Source organism: Taurulus bubalis (genome assembly GCF_910589615.1).
Source record: "Taurulus bubalis genome assembly, chromosome: 13".
Lineage (NCBI taxonomy): Eukaryota > Metazoa > Chordata > Actinopteri > Perciformes > Cottidae > Taurulus > Taurulus bubalis.
Genome location: NC_136601.1, coordinates 5,433,242 through 5,458,771, shown reverse-complemented (window position 1 = coordinate 5,458,771; position 25,530 = coordinate 5,433,242). Strand labels below are relative to the sequence as shown.

The 25,530-nt window shown below is 40.2% G+C and overlaps 1 protein-coding gene across 1 annotated transcript in view; it reads right to left on the bottom strand.

The window, feature by feature from the left end:
* Nucleotides 1–25,530, bottom strand: part of fstl5 (follistatin-like 5) — a gene marked incomplete at both ends in the record, with an annotated part of 133,481 nt that overhangs the window by 95,542 nt on the left and 12,409 nt on the right. Inside the window, one exon of the mRNA XM_079228589.1 lies at nucleotides 4,925–5,173. Within this exon, the coding sequence (XP_079084715.1) occupies nucleotides 4,925–5,173 (249 nt within the window). The remainder of the gene's footprint in view (nucleotides 1–4,924; nucleotides 5,174–25,530) is intronic.

Here is a 25,530-nt window from a genome sequence, read left to right as displayed (position 1 = left end):
GGGGACTAATTGTCTGTCTAGCAAATTAATATGAAGCAGAATCTTTTCAGAGATCGTGAGATACACTGGACTTGTATGATTTTTGGTCTCATTAGGACGTCACTGAGACGTTTGAATACAGGAGATAATGGTTCAATTTCACAGCTTCTCTTAAAGTATGAACTAGTGGGACTGCACAATCTACTGGAGCACTATCGCTCTATACTTTAGAAATAGCATGTTAAATGTGTGTGTGAAAATGCGGGGAATAACGCACCCAAGAAAGTCCAAACATGTAAATCCACTATGAACACACTAATGTTTGTGAAATGTGCTTTGGCATATGACTTACACATTTGTTTTGTGAATATTTGCATTGGAAGAGGTTCAGTGTTTAATCAGCAGTTGTGTTGTTGAGGATTTTAGATCTGCTGAACACATATGGGTCTAAAATAAGATGCACATCCATAATTAAAATGAGGTTTGCGCTGATTTTTTGGCCACTGAATGTGGGGTGAAAGCAGCTGATAAACGATGGATTTGAATCTCCTCTGACTGGCTGATCGTTATTTTATTAGCTTCTATATCTAACAACAAGGAGAGTATGAGGCAATTTGTGGCAGACAGCAGAGCATTAGTGGAACCAGCATGTCATCCATCTGGCATTGACAGTTCATTTATGGCATTGTGCACATTGAACGAGCTATGGTTAACGATTCCAGCCAGTTTAGTATACCGGACAAGAGGAAGACTATCTGCTGCTGTAATGACAAGCTTTCCATGCCTTATCCACATCCAAGGGAGATATTTACTGAATGTGATGCATTCCACCTGAAACAAAACTCATGTGCTGTATTAATCAAACAAAACTAGCTAGAGACACAGTTGGCTTCTAATTTGCGAGTGTCTGGAGGGTGCGCTTTCTCCTCACTGCATATTCATTTAAAGGAGGAATAAGTCGCAATAAGTTTTGTGGGAAAAAAGCTCTACTTCTCTGAAAAGAGGTGTAAACATAGCACAGGATGGGATTTAAAAGAACTGCAAGGAAGGTTATCATGTTGGAAGGACATAAATATAAGGACATCAGATATACGCTCATATTATAACTAAAACCTGTTTATTAGAAACAAACATGAAGCAATTGGGCGCGTTCACCCTGATATGCATTGAAATGCTGCACAGTAACGCACGGCTGTGGTAAAGGAGAGTAGACTGATGTGGATCAAACACAGTCCAGTCCATTCAAGACCAGATCGAACTTTGATTAACTTTATTTTATAAGATACCGATCCATTGAAATTGGCCCAGATCTGTCCTGATACCAATCCTTTGAAACGACTGGGGACATCCCTACTAAACATAGCATACAGCTAAAACTGATGGGAATGTTATTGCTTTTGCATGTACTTAGCTATAAAACCAAATTATTAGATGAATAACAAATTGACCTGATGATGGCATTCGATGTAATGTCAGGAGATTGTTGCATAGCAATCCATCCAATGGTTGTCATCCATCCATCCACTATCTGTAAGCCCCCTTCTCGTCCCCCCCCCCCCCCCCCCCCCCCCCCCAGACGGTAATGGTTGTCCGATTTCACAAAAAAAGAAAAGTTAACCGTATGGTGGCGCTAGAAGAAAGGTCAGGGGGGGTAACCCAACTTATTCGGCTTCATCCTCTCAGGACTACAAGTGTCTGAAAAAAGATTTCAAGTCAGTTCATCCACTAGTTGTTTTGCGAACAAACAAACCGACTGACATTGCCGTCCCCTTGGGTCAGCTGTTAGTGTGGCCACAAAGTAATCACTGCTTCCTTCTATCAAATGTAATTGAAATCTGTTCAGTAGATATCTCGGCGATTAACACCTAACAGACAGAGGCACAAATTGGACCCAAACATAACCACCATTATAGTAATAACTAAAACTGAACTGAGGGAAATTTAATTTTATGCTGTGATAATGAGAATATATCTCCATATTGCAAGGTAAATTGAACCCATTACCTGGAGGACAAATAATCAAGTGACACATTTAACATGCCATTGAGGGCAGATTCTATTTTACCCACTAATAACCCCTGAATCATAATCACATCTAGATTTGCTTGTAAGCTCTATTACATTTTCTCAATTATCTATTTCCTGTGATTACCACGGCTCCTTTTGTTCCCTTTGAAACAAAAGGCCAAATCCTCTGAGGCTGGGTAATGTTGAAGCAGCCCCTCGGTTTTCCCGTGTCAAGATTTAAAGCTGTAAACGTTTTTATAGTTTACGTCGTTTTATTTTTGGAATATTTGAACGCGGCGAGAAGAAAACAATGCCTTCAGCAGAGATCACAAATGGCGTCCTGTGTCCTCTCCCTGGCGCTCTCATACATCGAGAAATTGATTACATATCCGTCACCGTGAAAAAAAGAAAGGACCAAGCGAGGGAGGTGATGAAAGGGAAGAAAAGAATAGGCCTTTTTCAGATTATTCCTCTTTTTGTCTCCTGTTGATCTGATATTGATCACCTGACATTGGTCAAATATCCCACTCTGCATTGCGGATAGATTGGGTGTTGAGTGGGCGGGCGAGTCTGACAGGACGGGGCACATGAAATAGGCCTATTAGGACGGACACCAACCAGGCATGTATCACTGATCTGAATGGATGGAACAGATGCTTGGATTGTTATCAGTGGCTTATGCACACTGCTCTTAATGTATGCCAAATCATGTTGCTGCCGTTTCAAGACGGTTTGTACGTGTTGGCTCTTGTATAGTGCGGGGAATTGCTGTAAAAGATTGCACATATTTTCCTTTCCCGCTGCGATGCTTTGTTCATCTCTAAATTGAACATTTCAGAAGTGGCAAAATGCGCGTACGCGGTGAGACGGGCGTGCCGTTCGCCTTCGTCTTCGTTTTGTTTTGTTTCCGGCTTCACAAACCGAGGATGTTGCCCCCAAAAACCCTCTGAAAGGAGGGACCGCAAGAGAGTTGCATCAGCAACAGTGTACAGATCCAAAGTGGTTCCCGGTCTTGTGTGAAGTTACTTTTCAAAGTAAACAAGTGAGCGGAGAAACCCTGTCAAATCAATGCAGAGAGTCAGTCAATCGCTCATGAATATTATGAATATGCTGTCTGTGAGTAGTTTGCAACAACATTCCCATTTGCTCTGAATAGAACAAAGGTGCAGAGTGTCAGGAGCTCTTACTTCACTGGTGTCTAGCTTTACAAAAGGGAGAGTAGCCTTGTTTCCAGGGACTAAGAATAATTGGTGTGTTTATACAATCAATGGTAGAGAGCAGTCAACCTTCTCTGGGGAAATATGAGCACTACAGCACCGCCACCTGCTCCCTGCTCCAAGCCGGCTGCGCCTTTCACGATATGACTGCTTTCAGATTGATTCTCTTGATCTTTATGTTGTATTTACTATGCAATGTTGAACACTGCTGAATTATGTCAATATTTCATGTCATCAGTTCAACGATGGGTTTTGCGCTGATTAAATATCTTTTAAGATGTGAGGGTATATGGCATGTGCTCGTATGTTATTTGATGGAGTGTATGTGCTTGTGTTTGACATCAAGTATCTACATTTTCAACAACATATGCATCCACCACGAACATTAGAGATAACTCCATAATGTAGATGCTGCTTTAATGTTTCCGAGTACAGTTTTACAAATACAAATCATGCGTTGTTATAAGATTGTGAATTACAGTTCATTTTTCCTTTTTTACGCCTGAAGTCACATTAAATAAATAGTTTGACATTTTGGGATATGCGCTCATTTGCTTTCCGGCAAAACATTTGTTGAAAATGGGGATACCGCCAACAAACAGTAACTAAAAGCTCACTAATCAACGTGTTACAAATTGTTTGTTCAATCTGTACAAAAACATTTACGTAAAAATGACAATTCTCTGCGTCATTGAGGAATATGTGTCACGCTATTTCTTGGCTGCTGATCATAACTTCCTGGAGTCTCAGCTGATATATTGGCAACTGCCTAATTAGTGAGCTTCAAAGATGCTGGTTGGCAGTTTTTGTTATCTTTACACTTCTAGCTGTTTCCAGTCTTTATGCTAAGCTAAGATGACCGTCGTGTATCCCCAAAATGGCAATCTATTCCTATAAGTCCATGTTCCCCAAAATAAATTCAACAAATGCTGCTCAATAGCAAATAGTAATAGTAATTTCTGCAAAATGAGCAAACTCTACAAAACACAGCATCGCAATCAATTTCTTTGTGTATTCTATTCACTGTTTGTGGGGGAACTTATTATTTATCTTCATTGGAGTGACATCTTTTCAATAAGCCATTTAGATCCAGGGTGAAAATGGAGATTTGCACTATTTTACCAACCAAGTAGCAGAAGATTAGAAGGGCACTCCCTAATGATGGCTGGTTACCTGCCAAAGAGGCTGGTGCAGTAAACTAGCTCAGCAGCCAACATTTGGCTGACGGGTATTTTCCCAGACTGTATCTCGCTCACAGATGTTTCAGTTATTCCTCTTTGTCTACGTTGAAAAAGTATTTCATTTCCCAATCCCTTTAGATCATAAATAACCTACATTGAGATACAATTACTACAGGCCATGTATGTACTTGTAGTAAAACTGCATGAGTTTGGATGAAAGTATCCCATAGGTGTTCTAGGTCCTTTTCCTTCATTGCACAAAAAATGTACCACCTTCAAATGATGAAATTGTCAAAACCAGAAACACTTTTCAGCACACTCAAATTGTGCAGAAACTTGCTTCAAATGTCCATAATGTGGATGTCTGAAATGTTGTTTTTTTTGCATCTAAACCTATAAGTGCCTGTCATAGCATGAGGCAAACTCAGTTAAACCCCACTGGTTACAGGCCTCACATGCAATGCAAAGGGCACGGTGGTAGACGTACAGTATCCACTGGAACACACACACCATTAAGAGAAAGGTCACATGAGCTCCTACCTTTGTAGAAGCACTCCTCACTGTGCATGATGGTAATCTTGTGTCCTCTGAGACAGGAGGCCCGGTGGAGCTCGCAGTGGTTTTGGTACAGCTTCCCATCGGAACCACACACGGGTTTATAGTGCGGCTTACAGTGATCCAAGCACTTACACTCCCCTTGGCCAGTCTCGTAGTCGGCCACGCAGTGACGCCCCAAGCCACAGTACTTGTGTTCACATGGACTTGGATAGCCATTGTGTCCCATAAAAGCTGTGGGAAAAACACAGGGGAATAAAAAAAAGAAGTTACAATGTTGACCGATGCATAACCTGTGATCGATATGTACCAGAGCAGATGGGAAGTCTGAGTTTAAGCTCTTGTTACAGGTTGGATCTCATTTAGGCTGTTTCAGTACTGTAAACCTTCAGGGAAAGACTCATCGATACGGGATGATGTTTTTCTAAAGTCACACCATTTTATATATCACACCCATAGTGAGAGTGCTTAAAAGTATGTATTCACTTCAACCCAAGACTGCAAAGATGTCAAATAAATGTAAGTGTAGAAAGAAATATGTTCCGCCTATGTGAGTGTGTAAGGCCGTCCCACTGCGATTGGGAAACCCTCATCAAATCTTCATTGGCATGGAGGCTATTGTCAGTTTAAGGGCTATTTCAAAATTGGTTAGCGGTGAGGAGAGTGGACTTCTTAAATGTCTGGCAGGTGGGCAACTGCACCACTTAATGGAAGCACAGGCGCCAGAATAGAAAAAAAAGTTTAATTCTGCGTTGCTACTTTGTCAATTATAAAATAACCTTGGTGCATTTGCCTTTTCGCTGTCTTTTTCATGGTTGATTAAGTTTTCATGGAACATGTAGTGATGTTAAAATTAAATAAAAGACAATGCATCACTGCTACTAACAAACATTTCCATTATGTATCTCCTCATCTGCAATTTTTTAAAGATTCAATTTTGGGGCTTTTTGGCTTCATTATACTTGTGTGTGTGTATAAATATACAGCATCTACACAGTATTCATATGGGTATTAATTGAGCTATCGCATCGAGCACTGGTTCATAACCCTTGGGCCAGACCCCCAAAAGGGTCAGCAAATAATACTCAGAGGTTGCAAGATGATCAACAAAATAAAAAGTTTTTTTTCAAAAGTAATTTGCATAAAATGTAGTTTTATTTGACCATTCCTGACCTTAAAAACAGTGGAAACAGAGGAAATCGCCAGAGCAAAGCCTTTGATTGAACTCGCAGCTAATTAACAACAGAGTATGTTTACAGAGGCCGGTGTGTCCCACAGTTCACCTGCATGAATACCCTCCACCTGTATGTGAGTGTGACTTCATGTGAATTAACGCTTTACAGTCAATGACTAAAGGGGAGGGAATGGTTTGGGTTTTGCAGGAACCGACACCTTATGAAAAGCAACCCGTACAATCGCGCGGGTTAAATCAGCATTGAGTATTCATTCGATCCGAAGGCTGTTGGGTTTGAAATAAAAAGCGAGGTAAAATGAAACGTGGGGAACGCGCCCTTGAGCAGGATCTTCTTCCGAGCCTGCTCCTGGGTTGCAGCTCTGCAGCAGACCCTGAACCCCAACCACTGTGGGGCGGAGGCAAGAAAAGAAGAACTTCTCCACATGGGGATTAGTGGAGCGGCTGAGGAGAACAAATAGTTCCAGACTCAGACATTGCAGCTTGTATGTTGTTGTTTTTAGCAGCAGTTATTCGAATGAATAGTACATAATTAAAACGCCAACAACTAGGAAATACAGCAGGATCGTGAGGATGGCTTCATTTACAAAAAGTTAAATGTGAACAAAACCTCCCCTCAATAAATGATTAGTGTGATGTTCTTTGAGGACATGATTCTGCCATTTCAACCTGTATGAACAGGAATACGTCTTGACAAGCCACAGAGCCGTCTGTGCAGCAACCCATGAACCACATCAACTATATTGGCTTTCTAATAGCAGCTTGCTCAATGTTAGATTGCCCTTTGCAATGGTCCTCAAGGGACAGTGAACGGGTATGATGAGCGGAGAAAAGAAATAATAAAAAAAAGCTCAACAACCGTGGGAGCGAATGCCTCTCAATGCTGCACTGTTAGTAAAGTTATGAACATAAGAGACGCTCGGCAATGACAACACAGAAAGTTATTAAAGGTTTGTCCGCAACTTATTCTATCTGTGTAAATGTCACTATGTTTAAGGAGTAAGTGTAATGGCCGTCAAAGAAATGCCAAGGTAATACAAATATCGAAGCTTTTCTTTTTCTCTACCACATGACACGCGGACCAAGCTAACGGCGACAATGAAAGCTAAAACATTCGAGCACTCATCCTCACATACAAACTCACGGCAGCACAATGTTGTTTAATGGCAGCTCCAACACACGTTTGGCCCCTAAACTATTGTCGTTTATTGTTTTATGACGTGTACAGTTACAGTTGTACCTGTGTCAAGCTAAACAGCTATGCTATGCTGCTTTCCCAGCGCCAAACAGACAACGATAGCAACTAGCTGTTGAAGAATAACAATGTTAGCCAAACCCAGATTTTTTTTTTCTCCTTGGGCGGTGGAGACAAAACCAGAGCTGGGTTTATATTCATCCGGTGGCCAGAAACATGACTCCAGATGGAATGATAATGTTGTTTTGCTTCACTAATTATGCAACTGTTTGCTAGCATGTTATGTTAGGGTTAGGGTGAGGGCTAGTACTATGGTGGTTGCTATTTATTTTAGCAAGTTTTGTCATGTGTTTCTCCCACACAATTTATAGCAGCATTAATCCAATTTGGCCTGAATCATTTATTTTTTATTCAACGATGAACTTAATCTTAACAGTTGTATTACAAGCCTATCCAGCCAAATGTTAAATATTACAATATTGGCTTAATTTGGGGTTATTGTTGCATGATCCCTTTTACAACATGTCAGTGAGTTATTCTAACAATCCTGGCTTTCCTTTGGTTACGTTCCTATGATTGTAATATCCTTTACATTTTGAAAACAAAGCTAGCCACATTTCTATTTCTGCAGACGTAAAGAAGGAAAGCTTATACTGTATCCACAAAGTAATCATACTGAAAATATCCATCAATATTCAATTTCAATGCTTTTCATTTGTTTTCCCTCCCAGATCCACTCCTGGAACTTCAAGCAAGATTAAAGTTTTTTATGGTTATTTTTAGACTCAAAGCACGTTATAGTTGGGGATTAACTGTGGTCTTTACTGTAGTACAGTCTGTCACAATACATGTATGGGAACAAAATGTTTACAGAGAGTGTTGCTTCTAAACATATTAGCAATGCAAATGAGATGCAAATTACCATAATTCATAGAACACAGGGTTGCACCGCACTTAGTTGAGATAAGAGAGAGTAACTGAACTGTAAAACTGTCATGGAAGGAAGACAAATAACTGAACTGAGGCTGGCATCCACAAACTCTACTCTCACATTGCACACACTGTCTCACTGACCAAGAAATATTGACTAGAGAGTGGTACTTCACTGCATTAATTACAATCTATGATGCATTTGGCTTTGAGCAGAACGAGCAGATATATAAACTCAAAAGCAAAGGGAAAAAGAACACCCGGCGTTCTGCAAATGGTTTTAACAATGCATTAGATAAATGGCTTTGCTTCTCAGCTCGGATGCATCAAACACTGCGAAGTTAGCGTTTGCAGTGAAGCACAAATTCCAAAAAGGAAATCGTTGTTGCTTTCGCAGCGTTTCTGCAGAGCCTGGTATAATCGTGTAACCAGCTAAAAGTTAATATGATCGCGAGAGATGAAGTAAACCCTCTGAGAGATTAGGTGATATTAAATCCTGAAACTTTCCTTTTGAGAGCTCTGTGGCTCTCAATTGAAATGTGTTGCGTATCTGGGCCTGAGCAGATGGACGATGTGGTTAACGCACTAACTTAAAGTGTTAAGCCTCATTCCCATCCCGAACATCTCCCCACAAACAGTCCGGCATTATCATCGAGCCGTCACAGAGGGTTTAGACGAGATAGGGGCGCGTACACTGTGACCTGATTGGAGCCAGTCAATTTGCTAGTTTATTAAATCCCCGCGGTGGCCTGGCATAATGATTATTCAGTGAATTTGTGTCGCACAGCCAAGCATCCTCTGCCACCAGCAGGGTCAGCGAAGGGCACAGTCATTTGCTATCAGTATGCACATCCAACAGTCTAGTCATCAGCTGACATCAGAGACAAATGAGGAGTTGTTGCACAGCCATTCATTTACTGATGACCTATTACTTTTTCAGAGCTTTGCAGAAATACATAATGCTCAGTGTGAATTTTAGTATAGATATAATATACTCTTCTTGAAATAAATACGGGCTTAACAATTTGGGGCGATGGCAATTTCAAGTTTTATTTGTGAATTAAAGAGATGACCTACCACGATAAGTATCACTTATTATTCATAATGGATACAAGATAGTGGTGTGCTTTACATTACACACTAATATTCAAATATTTAAATATTTAATTCCAACAAAGACTGACAGTATTGACTGATGACAGCTGGCATAAGTCGCCAGTCATTATTATAATGACAAACTGCAGGTAAGTCAGGTCTGACAATGTTTTGATATGACTTGTGACACCTAATTAATTAGTTACTATTAAATTCATGTTACTGTTGATGGCTCTACACTGAGGCGGCTTGAGCTAATGTTAGCTTAAAAAAGAGTGAAAGGATGAGCGCACCACGAAAAGCAGGGGTTCATATTCAGAGTTAGGATAGGAGGATGTCATAAATGTGCAACTTTAGAACTGTATAAGCTTAATTAAACAATGACCTTAATAAGCAAATCATTCATTGAACATTAGGGACTTTGCGACTATATAACCTTGAGGATCAAAATAGTTAGTTAGCGTCATTACCAAACCTTTCATGGCGAATAACCTTAGATGCAAAGAAAATTGGTCTGAATTTACTTCAGGCAGAAAATGCGCCCTGCCCTCGTAAAATGTCAACATTTAGTCAGAGCATGTAGGCAACACCAAGTTCCCGACACATGCGACTCCAGAACATAAATTGAAGGGCATCATCCTTCGAAGCGTGCAGAATGAGGTGAGCACTCTCTAAAAGGATAACAGACGTACTTGGACACAGCCGACATAATCAGATTTTGCCTCAAACTGAAATCAAACTGAATTGTCAACTTGTTTCCATGGGGTCGGATCAGTCTCCGTATAGCAATTCATGCACACAAAAGTATTCACAAATGTATTTTATGATGTATATATAAATGACTCACTCCACAAAACGATTCATTCATATTAATTGTATATAAATATAAACAAAATCCAGACATTAAAAGAATTGTTTGCTGTTCCTTTTTTGTTAAAACAAACACATTTGTGAATCAAACGACATCGGGGAAATCTCCATAAACCCAAACACAAATGCAGCTGAATGATGAAGAAAAATGTTCACACACGATAAGCTGTTTGTGTTTGCATCAGAATTATATTTGTGAATCTTTTGTTTTTACATGTGGATTGTGTTCACATTTATACATAGTATATAATAAAACAATGTGTGTGCATTGCAAAATAGGTTTGTGGAGAAAGTCATTTTTGTGAGTCCTTTTGTGTGCATTAATAAGTTTCCATCTTCAGACATTGTCTCTTTGATTATTACTCATCAGTTCAAGCGCACATCTGACAACAACGTTAGTCCCGCCCACGGCATGGCGCCTATTGGCTAACTGTTAGTGCCCCCAAGGGTTCATTGGCTCAAACACAATCAAGCTGTAAAAACCAGTCAGTGCGGATGTATTTAAGCCTCGCATTCACAGCAAAAGACAAAAAGCATAATAACGGAAACTCATGCTGCATTTAAAATGCTAAAAAACACTAAAAACAACAATAATTGATATCAAAGGTCACGTACAGGTAAATACATGAAATTCGACGAACCAATCCCAAGTAGTAATCGACCCCTATTAGCAGTGTGCTGCTCTAAAGCGCCTGGGGAGAAACATGGGGTGCAGTGTCTCACTCAAGGAGGTGTTAACAGGCAGACAGTAGGAGGCGGAGCCACTGAACTACACAGCCGCCCCGCTTCTGCAACGCCCCAATGTTTTGAAGCACATTCACTCTTGGACGTGCATCTCTTTTCCAACGAGCTACTGCAGGTCCTATTTCTGGAGTGGCTTTTTTCCCTCTTCTCTCCTTAAACTAAGGAGGTTTTGCTGGTACATATCTGATGTTTTCCATTACAGCGGCTCAGGGTCCTGAGGGAGAGACCAGAGTGTGGTAAACAACAGTCAGGAGCTCTGAGCTCACTCGGCGCACCGAGTACAGCTGGCCCAAAAGGCCCATGAACGAGTACAAGGGGATGCAAATCAGAATGAACAACGGCTAAAACAATGCTAAAACTTTACATGGCACATAAACAATGTCACATTCCCTTCCACCAGCTGACACTTGGCTCGTTTAACTTCTGTGAAAGTCTCAGCAGATGTTGAGCAGGTATACGTGTGCAGGGCCGTGTGCAGAGCAGCAAATACTGGAAGCATCTACAGTAGTGAGCAGCAGTGAAGGATATTTTTAGCAAAGCCGTTGTCATGCAAAGAAAACGTATAATGCATGCGTTCAATCTGCCATCACAACTCAATCTTTTTCACACAGTAACTGAAATAAGCTGTGGCCATTAGCAGTGTCTCGAGAACAGCATGTTTACAATGAATTTATTATTTGTGACATAACCGTGGAAAATTAAATGAATTATCTTAAAGCCCATTTTCACCCAGCTTGAGTTGTTATTCATGCGCAACCTTGTAGATTTCATCTTCGACTTTTAATAAGGGAACGAGTTTTACAAAGAGACACTTTAATACACCTGTAACCATCGGGCGGTGTTTTAAATAACCAGACAACCCAGCTCTAATGGATTTGTCACATGAAAATACAGTCAATTTCCTGGGCTCCGGTTTTGCTGCTTGCAGTGTTGCGCTTGTTCAGAATGAGTGGATTGCTTGACCCCCTTAAATGCTGCTTGCAATGTTCTGGAGAGCCGCTCATTGATCGCTGACATCAGGGAAGTGAAGAAGAGTTTGTTTGTAATGTTAGTGAATCCAGCATCCAGCAGCAAAAGGGAACGCTGTTTATGCCTGCCACCCTTTAGTCGTTTTGGTCTAGTCGACGAAGATTTTTTTAGTGGATTAGTCTTTTTTTGTTACCAAACAAGATTTGAAGTGGAGTTTCAGTGTAATTATTTGTTGAGAAACAACATTTTACAGATGTGTCGATTGAATCAAGTTGACGAAGAATTTCTTCGGTCGAGGGCGGCCTTACTGCTGCCAATGAGGCTCTGCAGAGCCTTGAAGCTCTGTTCACGCTTATATTAGAAGCTTATTAACAGTGAGCGTGTCATATATTCTAATTGCAACAACTTCAACACCAGCAATACAACCACCAAGTGTGAAGTTGATTGGATGAAAAGGATCTGGAGATATGCCAAGGACACACAGATAGAGATCCCCTGCTTCATAGTGAAGACAACTCAAGTTGGTGTCTATATTACAAGTAGGTGAAAACAAATGTTACTTACTTTTCTTTTTAGAAAATATTTGAAAATGATTCTTTTTATTTTGTTCAATGATCACTTCAATGCTGTGCCCAGAAACAACTGCACTGCCGAGGGGTTCACCCAATATGAAAATTAAGCATGAAACCATTTTTCTGCCCTCCACATGTTACTTTGAGAGGCTACTCGAGGGTTTAATCAAAATGTGCAGCCACCACCAGGTTTAAAACTTCACAGCTCCGGGTCTAATGGAAAGTGTCATGTATGCACGTGTAAATGAGCATAACTAGCACTTTCACATACTCAGCTGTCAGTTCAAACTCCACTGTTTTTGAAATATGGAGATGTATGCAGCAACCCGGCAGCAACATTGAGTATTCTTGGCAATGATCTTTGTGTGGTTAAAAAAAATGTTGCGGCATTAAGCGCCGGAAAGGGCAGCGAGTTGCAGCTTCGTTATCCTTCGGCACAGCAAGTCAAAGATCTCTATCCTCAAAGGAGGAGACCAGCTGAAAGACCTTGCATCCATCAGCAACGCTCTGGAGGTGTTGTGTTACCACCTGCTGAAATGCACATCCTCTCCTTCCCCCAACGTATATGCTAATTGCAGCTCTGGGAAACACTTTTGCTCCTGGTGGACATAAACAACTCGTGAACATTTTATGAGAAGCTATTTGAGGCATAAGAGCTTTTTCAACCCTTTGGAGCAAAGTAACCCACTATGTGTAAAACATTGATGACTTCCCTTCCACCCCAATGAGTCCGTTCCATCGTCCTTCCTCTGCAATGCAACGCACACGTGGAGTCATGAAAGAAATGTGTCATGGCATTGTATATATGTTTAGCAAGTTCACACTATAGAGAACAATAACAACTAATATTGTAACTGTAGGTAAATATGTTATGCTATTTTAACCCTAGTTCCATACTGAAGCATGATTGGGTGAGATAGTGTTTTGCTTGTAATCTGTGTGGCCCTTTTTCTTTTGTCATTTTTGTTTCGTTTGATAAATTGAATGCTGGTCTAACTGCACCAAACAGAGGGGAAATATTTGGTGTAATTAATAAAAGAGAAGGCCGATCCCTTTTTTTAATGAAAGCTGAGCTCTGCAACCTGCTGATCTGAAACCTAGCCAGCCTTACCCTGCATCTCTGCTCACTAACTGAAAATGAAGGGACAGCCTTTGCATTCACATCTTAGGACGTCTACTTCTCATACAGGATGACTGAATAGGGAAATGCAATTTCCTCCTTAACAGTAAAACATGCCGCAGTTAAAAAAACGTGCAAGGGTCAAAGCTACAACGTGCTGACAGGAAGAGCTGCACAAACTACTCCTGTGTGCCCTGAATTATCACACGGTGGAAATACAGCAAGGGGGAAATGTATTACATCTCTAAAAAAGGCCGGAACATTTCCAGTTCGGGTAAAGGAGGCAGATAGGAGTGTGTTTACAACTGAACATCCATCTTGGAGCTCTCTACAAACGCGACTGACGGCACATGAATAGACCTTGCTGTGTGTTCAAGAAATCTAACAGAACAACCAAATCAAGTCACGTCCAATTTATTCATAAAATGCTGTCTGACACATTCATCACTAACTACTTTGCAAAGTAGGAAAGGACACACTGTAAATACAAATTCAAACTATATACTGCATAAGGAATGTTCTGTGGCTCATCAATGGTTCAAAAAGATATGCTTAGCCAAACCATGACTGTCCTCCACTCTACCCATTAAAAGGACCCCAGCAATCATTAAGGACTATATTTTATTGTTTGACTAATTCGAATCGGAACAAATTCACAATAATCCAAGAGGGAAAAGTAGTATCTAAAGGTACTACATTTAGAACATTTCTACAGTAAGTTTATTTTGTCAAACCTGTAATTTCTCTTTCCATGATATTATTTTAACCAAATCAGTCTGTAAAGCAAGAAACCAGGGCACCTGGTTGGTCTTTTTTTTTTTTTTACTTTTGTATCTTCTTTTTTAAATGAGCAATAATGGGTAATGTTGGAAATCTTCAGGTAATATCTCATTTTCAGTCGACACAGAACATCACTTTCACAGGTTTATATGACCTGATAATGAATATGAAAAAAAATAAACTTTTAGCTCGTGTCTGGTTAATGTTCTCTCCAAACATTGTGTGATTGCTGCTGAAAACAGCGTTATTAGGATTTTCTGGCAAAATTATCATCTGATCGCATGACAGCAATTTTAGGGGCTGGAATCTCCCAGTTAACTTCTTATTACATTAATATTTGAAGCATATGTACTTAATAGTTGATATTTACTAAAGAGCCCCTAAGGAGACATGTGTGAGAACAAATCTTACGAAAAACTTTTGAGTTTAATTGCAAAACCTTTCATTTCGGGTCTCTGTGACTATAGAACATTTATTAACTTAATGTTCATGAGACCATGAATGAGACAGGAATTAGCTCGCCTACGCTCTAACTCAGTCCCTTCAGCGATACCACGACGCAGGGAGGAGAGTGGGCAGCAGCTCCGGTGGCGACAGACCTTTAATGCAAAACTCTGGAGGAGAGAATTGTCACTTTGTCACAAAAAATGTAAATATCTTGTCCACCTTAAAGTTCAGCCCACCTTAAGTGAGCCTAAGCGGAAGTTGTGGATAACTTACACGTTCAATTCCATCGAGAGATGGTAAGCAAGAAATGGGAATTTGGCTTTCACCTTGAGGATTGTAGCATTTATTCACCAACTCTAGCTCACACTGTACACTGCTGCAGTCACAGCGACAATGTTGCTGAAAACGTCATATTCACTGTAACACGCGCTCTCTGTCTCTGGACCGCTTCATTCTGTGACGTTACGTTGTACCGACACATCAGTGGCTGGGCGGAGATGATATGCGGTAGTGGTGGCAGACTGGCAGTCGAATAAAATCCTGTGTCTATCTCCTGCTTGTATAGCTGGAAAGATGACCCAAACTGTGCAATGCAATTCATCCCACCAATAGAAAACAGATGGTGTGTATTTAGGACATCATTAGGAAAAAAAAATGAAAAACTCTCGGAGAGAGGAGCAAAAGTTAAAATACAAAAGAGATCATAAGATTGAAGAACTGATTGGTTTCCTTTTTAGAAAGATCATAGACTCATTGCTTCAATTTCAGACAAAAGTCAAGTCAAAAAGTTCCAAGTGCCATATTACCTTCTGGGTTATAAAGACGACTTTTTCCTGAAATCCAAAAACCATTAAATGAAAAATTAACGTATGGTCCACTACTATAATGGTATCATCATTGTAATTGATCAGACTGTGATTACGTGTTCACAATTAAAACTGCTATCTATGAATTAATATTCAGGCCTCTTGCACATGAGGTTCACGTCCGTATGGGCGTATATATCTGTCTCTTTCCTCTGCCGTGATGCTCGACTGAGACCGAGGCTGCACGAGTCATCCAGACTGATCCAATCATGCATTGTAAGGGCACAAAACCCGCTACAGACGCTACCTCCACCATTACAAATAAAATGAGGTCTTTCATCTTATTAGTCGTAAGTCGTAAATTATACGCAAGTATCCAAACCCAGTTTAGCTTCCTGAGGGTCATGCTGACGCTGAACTAGCATCTCGGACAGAAGCAGCTGCTCGGCTAACGTGGGATGAGACTCTAATTGCATCATGCGTTCTACGCAATCAAGACAAAAATGATGAACTGTACAAGCGGCCCTCCCTTGCTCCGAGTATAAATGCATTTTAGTAGTGGCAGTAAATAGACAGATAAAGTAGGAGCAACAGTTTTGTTTGTCCCCGGGACATCCGTCCAGCTGAGCATCTGTTCCCAGCAGCTGGGCTAGCGTTAGCTACAGTCAACCACACAACACTCCATCATGTAGATCAGGGCTGCAGACTGTATACTATAGACTAATAAAACCAGACACACTGAAATAGGGATAACCTTTTTCACATATATTCAATAACATTGCAGCTTTTTTACTGTTGAAGGCTAAAGCGATAGTGATTTTAATTGATTATTTGATTTGCAACGGTGGCGCTTGAACGTGCTGCGGCCACATTTATTACTGGAGCATGTTATGACATATGTCAGAAATTTCATTTAACATTGGAAAACGTAGCCAACCACCTAGCCAACCACCGAGCCGGAACAAACGCCACCGAACTTCTGCAGATAGGAGAGGGAGGAGTGCCGCGATGGGAGCTAAGCTAACCCACTGATGCCACTCCCCTCCCAGTCTACTCATGGCTGCTTGATGTTCGGTCGCAGGGAAATAAGATGGAGGAAGTAAGACTCCAGGCAAACCCAGGGGACTCTTGAGCCCACATCTTTTCCATCGTGCCCCCGGATCAAGGTGGGTCTCCGGCGGGACGAGAGGAGGTTGACTCTGTGTTTCAATCATGATGCTTAAAGCGCAAATATAGGAAGTTTAATGGACAAATGTTTTCCTGATGTTGAGTTTCTATTGTTGAGATGTTGGCCATATTATTTGCACAGATAATAGTTTTTTGTTGCTGCCGTTTCCATTCCTCATGATGCAAATCAAATAAATAAAAGCGCACTACAGGAATGCGCTTCTGCTTTGGTTTTGTTTGTCATGTTTTTCTTGTAAATGGGTTGTGCATCCCTGTGTTGCATAATGACAATAAATTATCCTTGAATCCCTTGATGGTTAAATATGTCCAACGCATCTCCACTGTAGTCTGGTCTAATTGATATCCTGTAATGAAGCTGGATGCTTTGCAGCTGTTTGCTTTGAGTATTACTTTGGAATGGAGCTTCACAATTTTTAAATTAAGTAAATTGTTTTGTGTTATTTAGTTTATCATTCAAGTAACTTGGTGTTTATTGGATCTGTTCGTTTAAATGCTTCTGTAGCCTGATTTGCGTTTAACTGTTTTCCAATGGAAAAAGGTCCAACATATTTCATAAATGATTAATTATTAACCGATAGTTGATTGTTTAGGCCGACTGTTGATCAGAATGTTCATTCCTAGTTTGCAGTAAACGGATAATAGAAAGCATCAGATAGATTTAATTAACATTTCTAATTGTATACAGCTTATTTGATTGTATCTATCAGTGCAAAGTGTATTAGGCTGCCTCTCATCACTGTTGCGTTTCTGCCTTCCCGGCCAACAAATGTGATGCTAATTGAATCTTTGAGTTATTTGTACTTCCTTACAAATGTTAAAAGCCAAACCTAATTTAATTTAACTATAAAGCAGTGGCAGTTCAGAACGGGCCTGCTCAGAACGGGGAAATCTGTCCTGAAGAAATACATACAGACGGAGACACCTTCTAGTTAGATTAGATTAGGGAACGGACGGATTCAAATCCTGATGAACTGATTCAATACTGGATTTGGATTCAATAATATCCGACAGAACCCCAACGCTGGAACTGATGCTGTGTCCTATTTTCGTTTCAAGGTATATGGATAAGCTCTAATATCTCTTCCCTATACCCATTATTAGCATGTAAAATACAATTCCTATTTCACATTCAATAATTTTGAACATCCACTTGCTGAGCTAGATGTTATTTTGTTTTACTTTTAAACTCTAGAGGAAACAATGTTGCCGAGATTTCAGCTCATGGGAGGAAAAAATCGACACTGCATATCAATCACTCTAATAAGCACATGCTGTTATTGAGTTTCATTGTTATTTTCTCTTTTCAGTTTGTGCAATACACTGTTAAAACATTGTTTTGCAAAGCCTACCTCCTGTAGAGGTTATATAAACTCAAGATAGAATATAATAGAATGTCAAAAAAACTAAATAAAATTAAAGAAAAGCATACAATTTGTTTTATTCAATTGCAGTAACAAGACAAAAAGAATTGTGTTCCTTCCACCCCCTTATAGTGTGTGTGCTGGTCCCTGGCTGAGTGCATGTGCTAGAGAGTGGATATGAGAGCACCTGGCAGCCACTTGGCAACTTTCCGTCCCATTTCATTCCCTCGCCTAATGACTGAACGTGGGCCCTGGCTCCTCTCATTCTGTCCACATCGGGATGCAGCACCGAGAGCGTCTCCACCAACAACCCCCCATTTTTCAGAGATTGCCGACTAATTGTAAGCACATCCTCCCATTACTACTTCACATTGCAGTGAGCCGTCTGGTCGGTAGGCGAACGGCGGAATAACCATGTAGTTTCTCTTGCCTTTATCTGATATTATTTTTGGTTTTTAAGATGATTGCATGAATGCGTGTTGATGTATATTCTCACATATCTTTTACAAGAGAAAGGAGATTTTAAAGAATACTTATATTTAAGGATTTAGGTTAGCGTGGAGGAGTGAAAGCATGTAGCCCTTTGGTTTCCGTCTGAAATCAAAACGGCACAATACAATGTTGGGTGTGCATCGCCTTGATCTTTTCCACAGATTATGTTATCATTTTAATGTACAATGGATTTGCAGCATAGTATAGACGAAATTAAAGACGAGCTTTACGATGACATTTATTTTCGAAAGGAAACAGATATTATGTGCCTGTGGCGGATTGCTGATGGGAAACACACAATGGAAATCTATGCTAACGCATATTTTGAAAACACAAGAAAACAGGTTTAGTTTGAAGTTTAATCTCCCCCCTCAAAATAATTGCAACATTCAGCGCTAAATGCTCTCGTCCAAAGCATTAAGAGCTCGCTCCAGGTTCAAAGTGAAGCTGAAGTGTATGTGATTTGAGGGTATTAGGGTTAACAAATGAGCTATGAATAATTTTCATCATAGAAAGGCTGTGTCTTTCCCTGAAGCAAGCACTTTCTGTTCACAATATTTGACCAGACAAATATTGTTCAGCAGAGGAACTCTTGTTTAGGCAGGTGGTACTCCCAAACTAATAATATAAATGCATAAGATCAAGACTTAATCAAGTACCCAGCAATCAATTCAGAATGTTTTTTCTTTTCCAAAAACCTTTTATTTTGTGATGAAACTCATTTGATTCTTTATCTCAGCCTGAGGTTGAGCAGCTAAAGAGAGACATCAAGGCGTTTGTTGAATGGCCTTCAGAGGGTTATACCGTTTAAACTCAATAGGGGACAATAGAGAAGAAATTCCAGAGTCCCCAAAAAATAGGACATGAACTGAATAGTAAACAGATTAAAGCACACAATGCTCCTGTCTGACAACAGCAAAATAGTTGTTTTTGTTGTTGTATTTGCCATGATGAAACACAGAGAAGACCATCTATGATTTCAGCAGAAGAAAGAACATGAAGAAAACAAAAATTGCAGTTGTGTTTTGTTTTGTTTTCCCCGCAACTGCAGCGACGAGCTAAACCCCTGCTGAGAACAAAACCATAAAACAAGGCAAGAGTCTACTGTCAGTCAAATCCACTTTTGATATCTTTCTACATGCAAACGTTGCAAGATAATCTAGAACGAAGTGTGTTCGAGACACTAGGGCCTGAGCTGTTTTCACTCATAAGGTCTATTCATGCTTCCTAAATTTACCACAAAAAGACAATTTAGATATTAAAGCTGTCGTCGCCGCTGTGAGCCGCTTTATGTATGTCAAGCTCCTGGGAAAAGTCGGATAAAGACATCGGAGATATCTTTAAGAATTTTCTTTACATGATGTACAATAAAATAAAATAAAATATCTCTATGTGAATATCTCTCACTGTTATTTCGTGTTTGGACACTGATGCGGTTCCACCATTCAGATTTTTTTCTTAAAAAAAAAAAGGTACATTAAAGTTAATCTTGGCTGAGAACAGGAACCGTCCTTCCAAATAATGTTCCTCCCTATGATTACTGTGTTGACCTTCGGATGGGAAAAGATTGCCAAGCCTTCATCATTATCCACCGTAAGTACCACGGGTTCATGCAGATCACTAAGAAGTGTTGATGAATCTTTATTAGATTTGTCTCACTCCATTTAATTCTACATATTCGGGATATGGTTTCGCCAAAAATAAAACCTGGGTATCAACATCCCGGGATTCATTGATACGCTGAAGATGACTGTTGATGGTAATAGTGTTGATCTTGCTAAGCGTGCCGCACGTTATGCTTCCTTTGGCAGTGCTGATGATCGCCATGACACCCATCACTCTCTTTTTTTTATCCTTGTGCGTGTTATTATTTTTAAATAAGCAGTTTAACAAGTTTAGCAAGTTCATTAAGCATTTAAAGAGCTGAAAATTAATGACATGCCACTGCAGTATATAACGTTGAGACAGTCCATCAGTCAATGTGATAACCATCTCCAGGTGACAGACACCTAGGAATTTAAACGTGTTGTGTCGTCAGGATTTAAATTGTGTAGAATAAAAAAAATCTGTAAAAAAATAAATGTTGTAGCCCAGAAGGTTTTTGGTTTCTGGAGATAACATTGCATTTCCGACATCAGAACTGATAATAGGACTGAAGTCTGAAGCTTATTTGGTTTTCAAAGACATCAAATGTGACATCCAGGAAATCAGTCTTCCATTAATTTTCAGTAAAGCAGTTCCAAACTCCTCAAGTGGATGCGCTCTTCCGATGCTGAAAAGGAATTTTGACTTTAAACTAGAAAGCAAAGGCAGTCAAACCGCTAACTCACCCTTGAAAATGTGTATCCTGGGATGAGAGCAGCAGAGCTACCCAAATAATTGGCATTTAAGGAAACACCATTTGAACAATTAGTTCATTAAAGTCTGTGCCCAGGCAGGAAACATTTGATAGAGTGCTAAACCGTGGTTCAGAGGATGCAGATTCCTGCTGGTTTACAGCTAATTAGGAACTGGCTTTCACCTGGGACACCAGGGAAGCGCAGTTAACGAGCAGGGACAACAGAGAACTGCGCTGGGCTTCATCACACTGTTAAAGGAAAATCAAGCAACGTGTGGGATGCACACTGAGCTTTGGGTGAACGCTTAAAAACCCAGTGAAGATTGGGATAGTCAATTGAATGTGTATTTTGACTAATCATAAGAGAAAACGTTAACATTATTAATGGCTGTAGCCTCTTTTTCGACCACAGCACCTTTCCCCGGAGGATATGACCCTTTTGAGGAAATCATTATGGGTTTTATCCCATGAAAGGCCCTGGTTGGAAAGGTTTCTACTTCCTAAAGTACAGGAACTTTCAGGGTGGTGTTTGCAGGGATGACCACCACTTATTGGTCAAAAACACACAAGTACTCTTGTGTTGATTTCAAACCATTTTAGGACAAAGGGGGAGCATTTATATAAAAGTACGGAGTGAGTGATTGTTTCACAGCAGGTTACGTTCTAAACCACAAAAAAAAATATTGGCAGACGAATAACAGATGACTAACTGTGGAGACGGACACATTTAGTTTAATTTTTCTCCTCTGCATTTTATTAATTACATCCAACGTGCATCAATAAACACTATGCAGCAGGAAATGCTGCCGCAGTGAGAAAAAAATAAACTGTACGCTGCTAGATGACCTCAGTATGCATCATTTTTCAGCGGGATATGAGGAACTGTACTGTCCGTGAAATATTATGTAAAAATCCAAGAATATAGGACTGTGGCATTCGACCATGACTCTTATAGAACAGAGGATTGTGGCAAGAAGAGAGAGGGGAGGCATGTGGTTTATGGTGAATAATGTCAATTTACTAATTGAAATAGCTCACGGTATTGCACTTCACAGTAGCGTTACCTTCGACGGTTAATAAATAAATAAATGGATTGATAAAAGTCTCCATTTCTGAAGTGCTCCATTTTATTTTTTGTGGATGAGTGAATTTCTGACATTAGTATTACTTGATGTATATTTCTCCGGGCCCAGCTAGCCACCGGGAGCACCAAGACAACAGAGTGACCGTTAGCTGGCTAGCAACACAGAGTAGCAGCTTGTTAGCCTTGACTAGCTTGGTAGCCTCAAGCTAGATAGCCCACTTTGAGCTTCACTTTGGCTCTCCAGAAACCTTTGGGTGACAACACAGAGACGACGACAAGGTTTTATACAGTGAATGTTTTTGTCCCATGTCATTTTGCTTTTTCATCCATCAAAGGGACTAGTTTGCCTTTTGTCTTCACAGGTTGTTAAACCGCTATGGAAAAACAGACAACAATGGATTGAATGAACCTTTTAACTCCTTGACTAAAACCAATAACTTCTTGATGGAAACGTGGCTTTTTTCTTCAAGCTGCGCTAAACCGTTGACCGAACATGCACAGCAGCCGCAAAAATAAATTGAACTGAGATATCAATGTTCGTAATCACAGCTGCGTTAGTAAAACCATCCACAAGATAGAAGGAATATAGCCCTGAGTTGTATCCGGTGTATCAACGGGTCAGTTCATCCGGGTGCAGACTTTAAATGAAAACCTTTCTTGTCCCACTTTGCGAGTCATAGAGAACTACCCACTGGCTAAAGGTATTTGAGTACAGTTGCGGACTTGCTTTATTGATTACCTCCCGGGATGGCTGATGCATTCTGAACCATTCAACATGTAGAAATGTGTGGGCTGGTGCCTTGCAGGTGGGTCTCTGTTAAAATGTGCACTTGTGAAATGCTGCATTGAACACTTCAGCTAACAAGGTGTGTTCAGGGACGGTGGGCGAGGGTAAAAACGGAGGGTAATGTAATGCATTATGGAACCTGTTTTGTACCATTCCTTAAATAAAAAATATATATCCCAAAAAAAGAGAATTGGAGAAGGTTGGGTTGAAAATCTACTGTGATATTATTCTTTTGGTGGGTGTGTTTTTGACATCGCTTGCAGGTCGTATTGCGATCAGATAATTTAAGAGCTATAGCCGAGGATTTGAACCGTAATGGACAAAAAAATATGAGCAATAATTTAAAACTGAGCGTGAAGACCTGCAGTGCAAACACAGCCTAATGCTCTTTGAAGTGCAGCGTGACCATGAAAGGTATAGCCGGGCTTTCTGCGCGCAGGAGGTCACGGAGTTGTACTGTAGCGTATTTAGGCCAGACACAACTATCCTCTTATGGCTTAGTGGGTCAAGGAGCATAAGTGGCCTGTAAAGTTAGCCAGTGAACTCCTGAGGGAATTTAAAAAGGAAAATCCTAAAGGCTTTTTTTTTTCTTCTTTTTTTTTTTACTCGGCAACTCATCTAAGCCTGTCAATGGTGCTCACAGATGGTGCAGTGCAGTCCCACAGCCTCTCTTTTTAAAAAAAAAAAAAAGAACGACCTCTCTCCCCGCCCAGAAAAAGACTGCTCACTCAGTGAAACCACAGCGACTTGATCAAGACTTACCGTATGAAAGCCGTTGCAAATTAGATTGTAGCAAAACAGTGAAAGGCTAGTTGTAACAACGGGGAGTCTTCCAATAATTCTGACTGATAAAAAAGTGCAGTGCAAGGCAGCATTCACCGCTCTGTGATGAGTTATTAAAAGTGTAACCCGGGCCCGGGAGGTGGTGTGTAATTTTAGAATTAATATACAATTTAGAGCTCGGTGTTTGCAGCCGCTGAATTATTCAAATGTAGCTCAGCTACGGGCTTGGTTCTGGTGGGTGAGGCAGCTGCTATGCATACAAATTGATATATTATGTCAGTAAATGAAAGAATGGGAGACGGCATAGATTAGGGTAACATAAACATTGGTGCTAGGCAACAAAACAAGATGTTTGCTCTTGTGCAGAGTTCAAATCTGAAAGGCGGTGCCATATTTGTATTGGGAATAGTCTATGGAGTTTGATTGTTATTTAAGACTGATATTGCCGGTTACCCAGAGGACCTTTTAAATTGAATGCTAGTCGTTCAGTTATAAAGAATTTTATTAAAATGTAGGATTCCTCCAGTACTAAAATAAACTTCTGGCTCAACAAAACGTACAGGTGTATTCAAAATATCAACAAAATCATATAGGGAGGCACCAAAGTCGGTATCGGGATTCGAGTCCAATCCTGTGCTCATGTACTTGTACTTGTTAAACTACTAACTACTACTAAACCGCACCCAATATCACTTTACACCAACGTGACTACAAGATCATCGGTGTCGACCGTACTCTGTCATAACGTTAGAGTGTCTGCTATAGAAAGAGCGTGTGTGTGTGTGTGTGTGTGTGTGTGTGTGTGTGTGTGTGTGTGTGTGTGTGTGTGTGTGTGTAAACCACCAAAGTAAAACAGCAACAAAAAGGTGAAACAAAAGTTACTAAAACCCTGTTTCAGTCAAGTTGATGTCAATAATGTCAACAAAGCATTTAAGCGATGTTCATGAAAACATAACTGGAGTTTTACTCAACATTTATAAATGACAGTTTAGTTTTCTCATCGCCAAGTAAAACAAATGACATCCCTGTCAAGTACAACAATGCATGTAGCGTTGAGGGGTTGACAACGAAATGTGGTCAAGTCGGACAGTTTTCAGCCTTTAAAGAATACACAGGAAGCCAAAGAAACAGTGACTTCCTGTTGGATCTGATATGTCGGCTACTTGTAGTTTACAGACCGCATTTGTTTTGTAAATATGTATTTATGTTGAAATGTGTATTGTATGTTAGCCTTTGCTCTTTTTATGTCCGCCTGTGAAACCCTTTGCTGCTCGCTTTGATATCTGTTGCATAAATAAGCTTTATTATGATTATCAATCACGCAGTATATGTTTTTAGAATAAACCTTCATTGCACAACATGAGACTATAATAGTCAACAATCGAGCCTTAAGTATTGCAATTAGACAGAAAATACGGATTTATTGTCAATTCTGAGAGCCAATCAGCTCTCTGATCAGGGCACAGCCAGGCGTTTCCCATCATGCACTGGGTCACGCAGTCGGTGGCTCTAAAAACCAGTAGCAGTGCAAAGGTTTCATTAAGAAAATACATTTTAAGTGACTCCTGCATACTTCATAGTTTCATACCTTCATCATTCTAGGTTCATACTGTGGTGGGAACAAACAGTCAGTTATTCAGAATATTCAGGAAACATAACAACCGTAATTAAAAGGAACCTAGATTAAAACAATGTTTTCTTGAGTTCAGAACAAGCTTCTTTAACCTGAAATAAGCAGAACATGAACTACGGTGTCATGTGTTGTTTGCTACACTGAATATGGGCTGTAAACACCAACAATACCGGCACAGCCTCTCGTTTGCACACCACACCAGCAC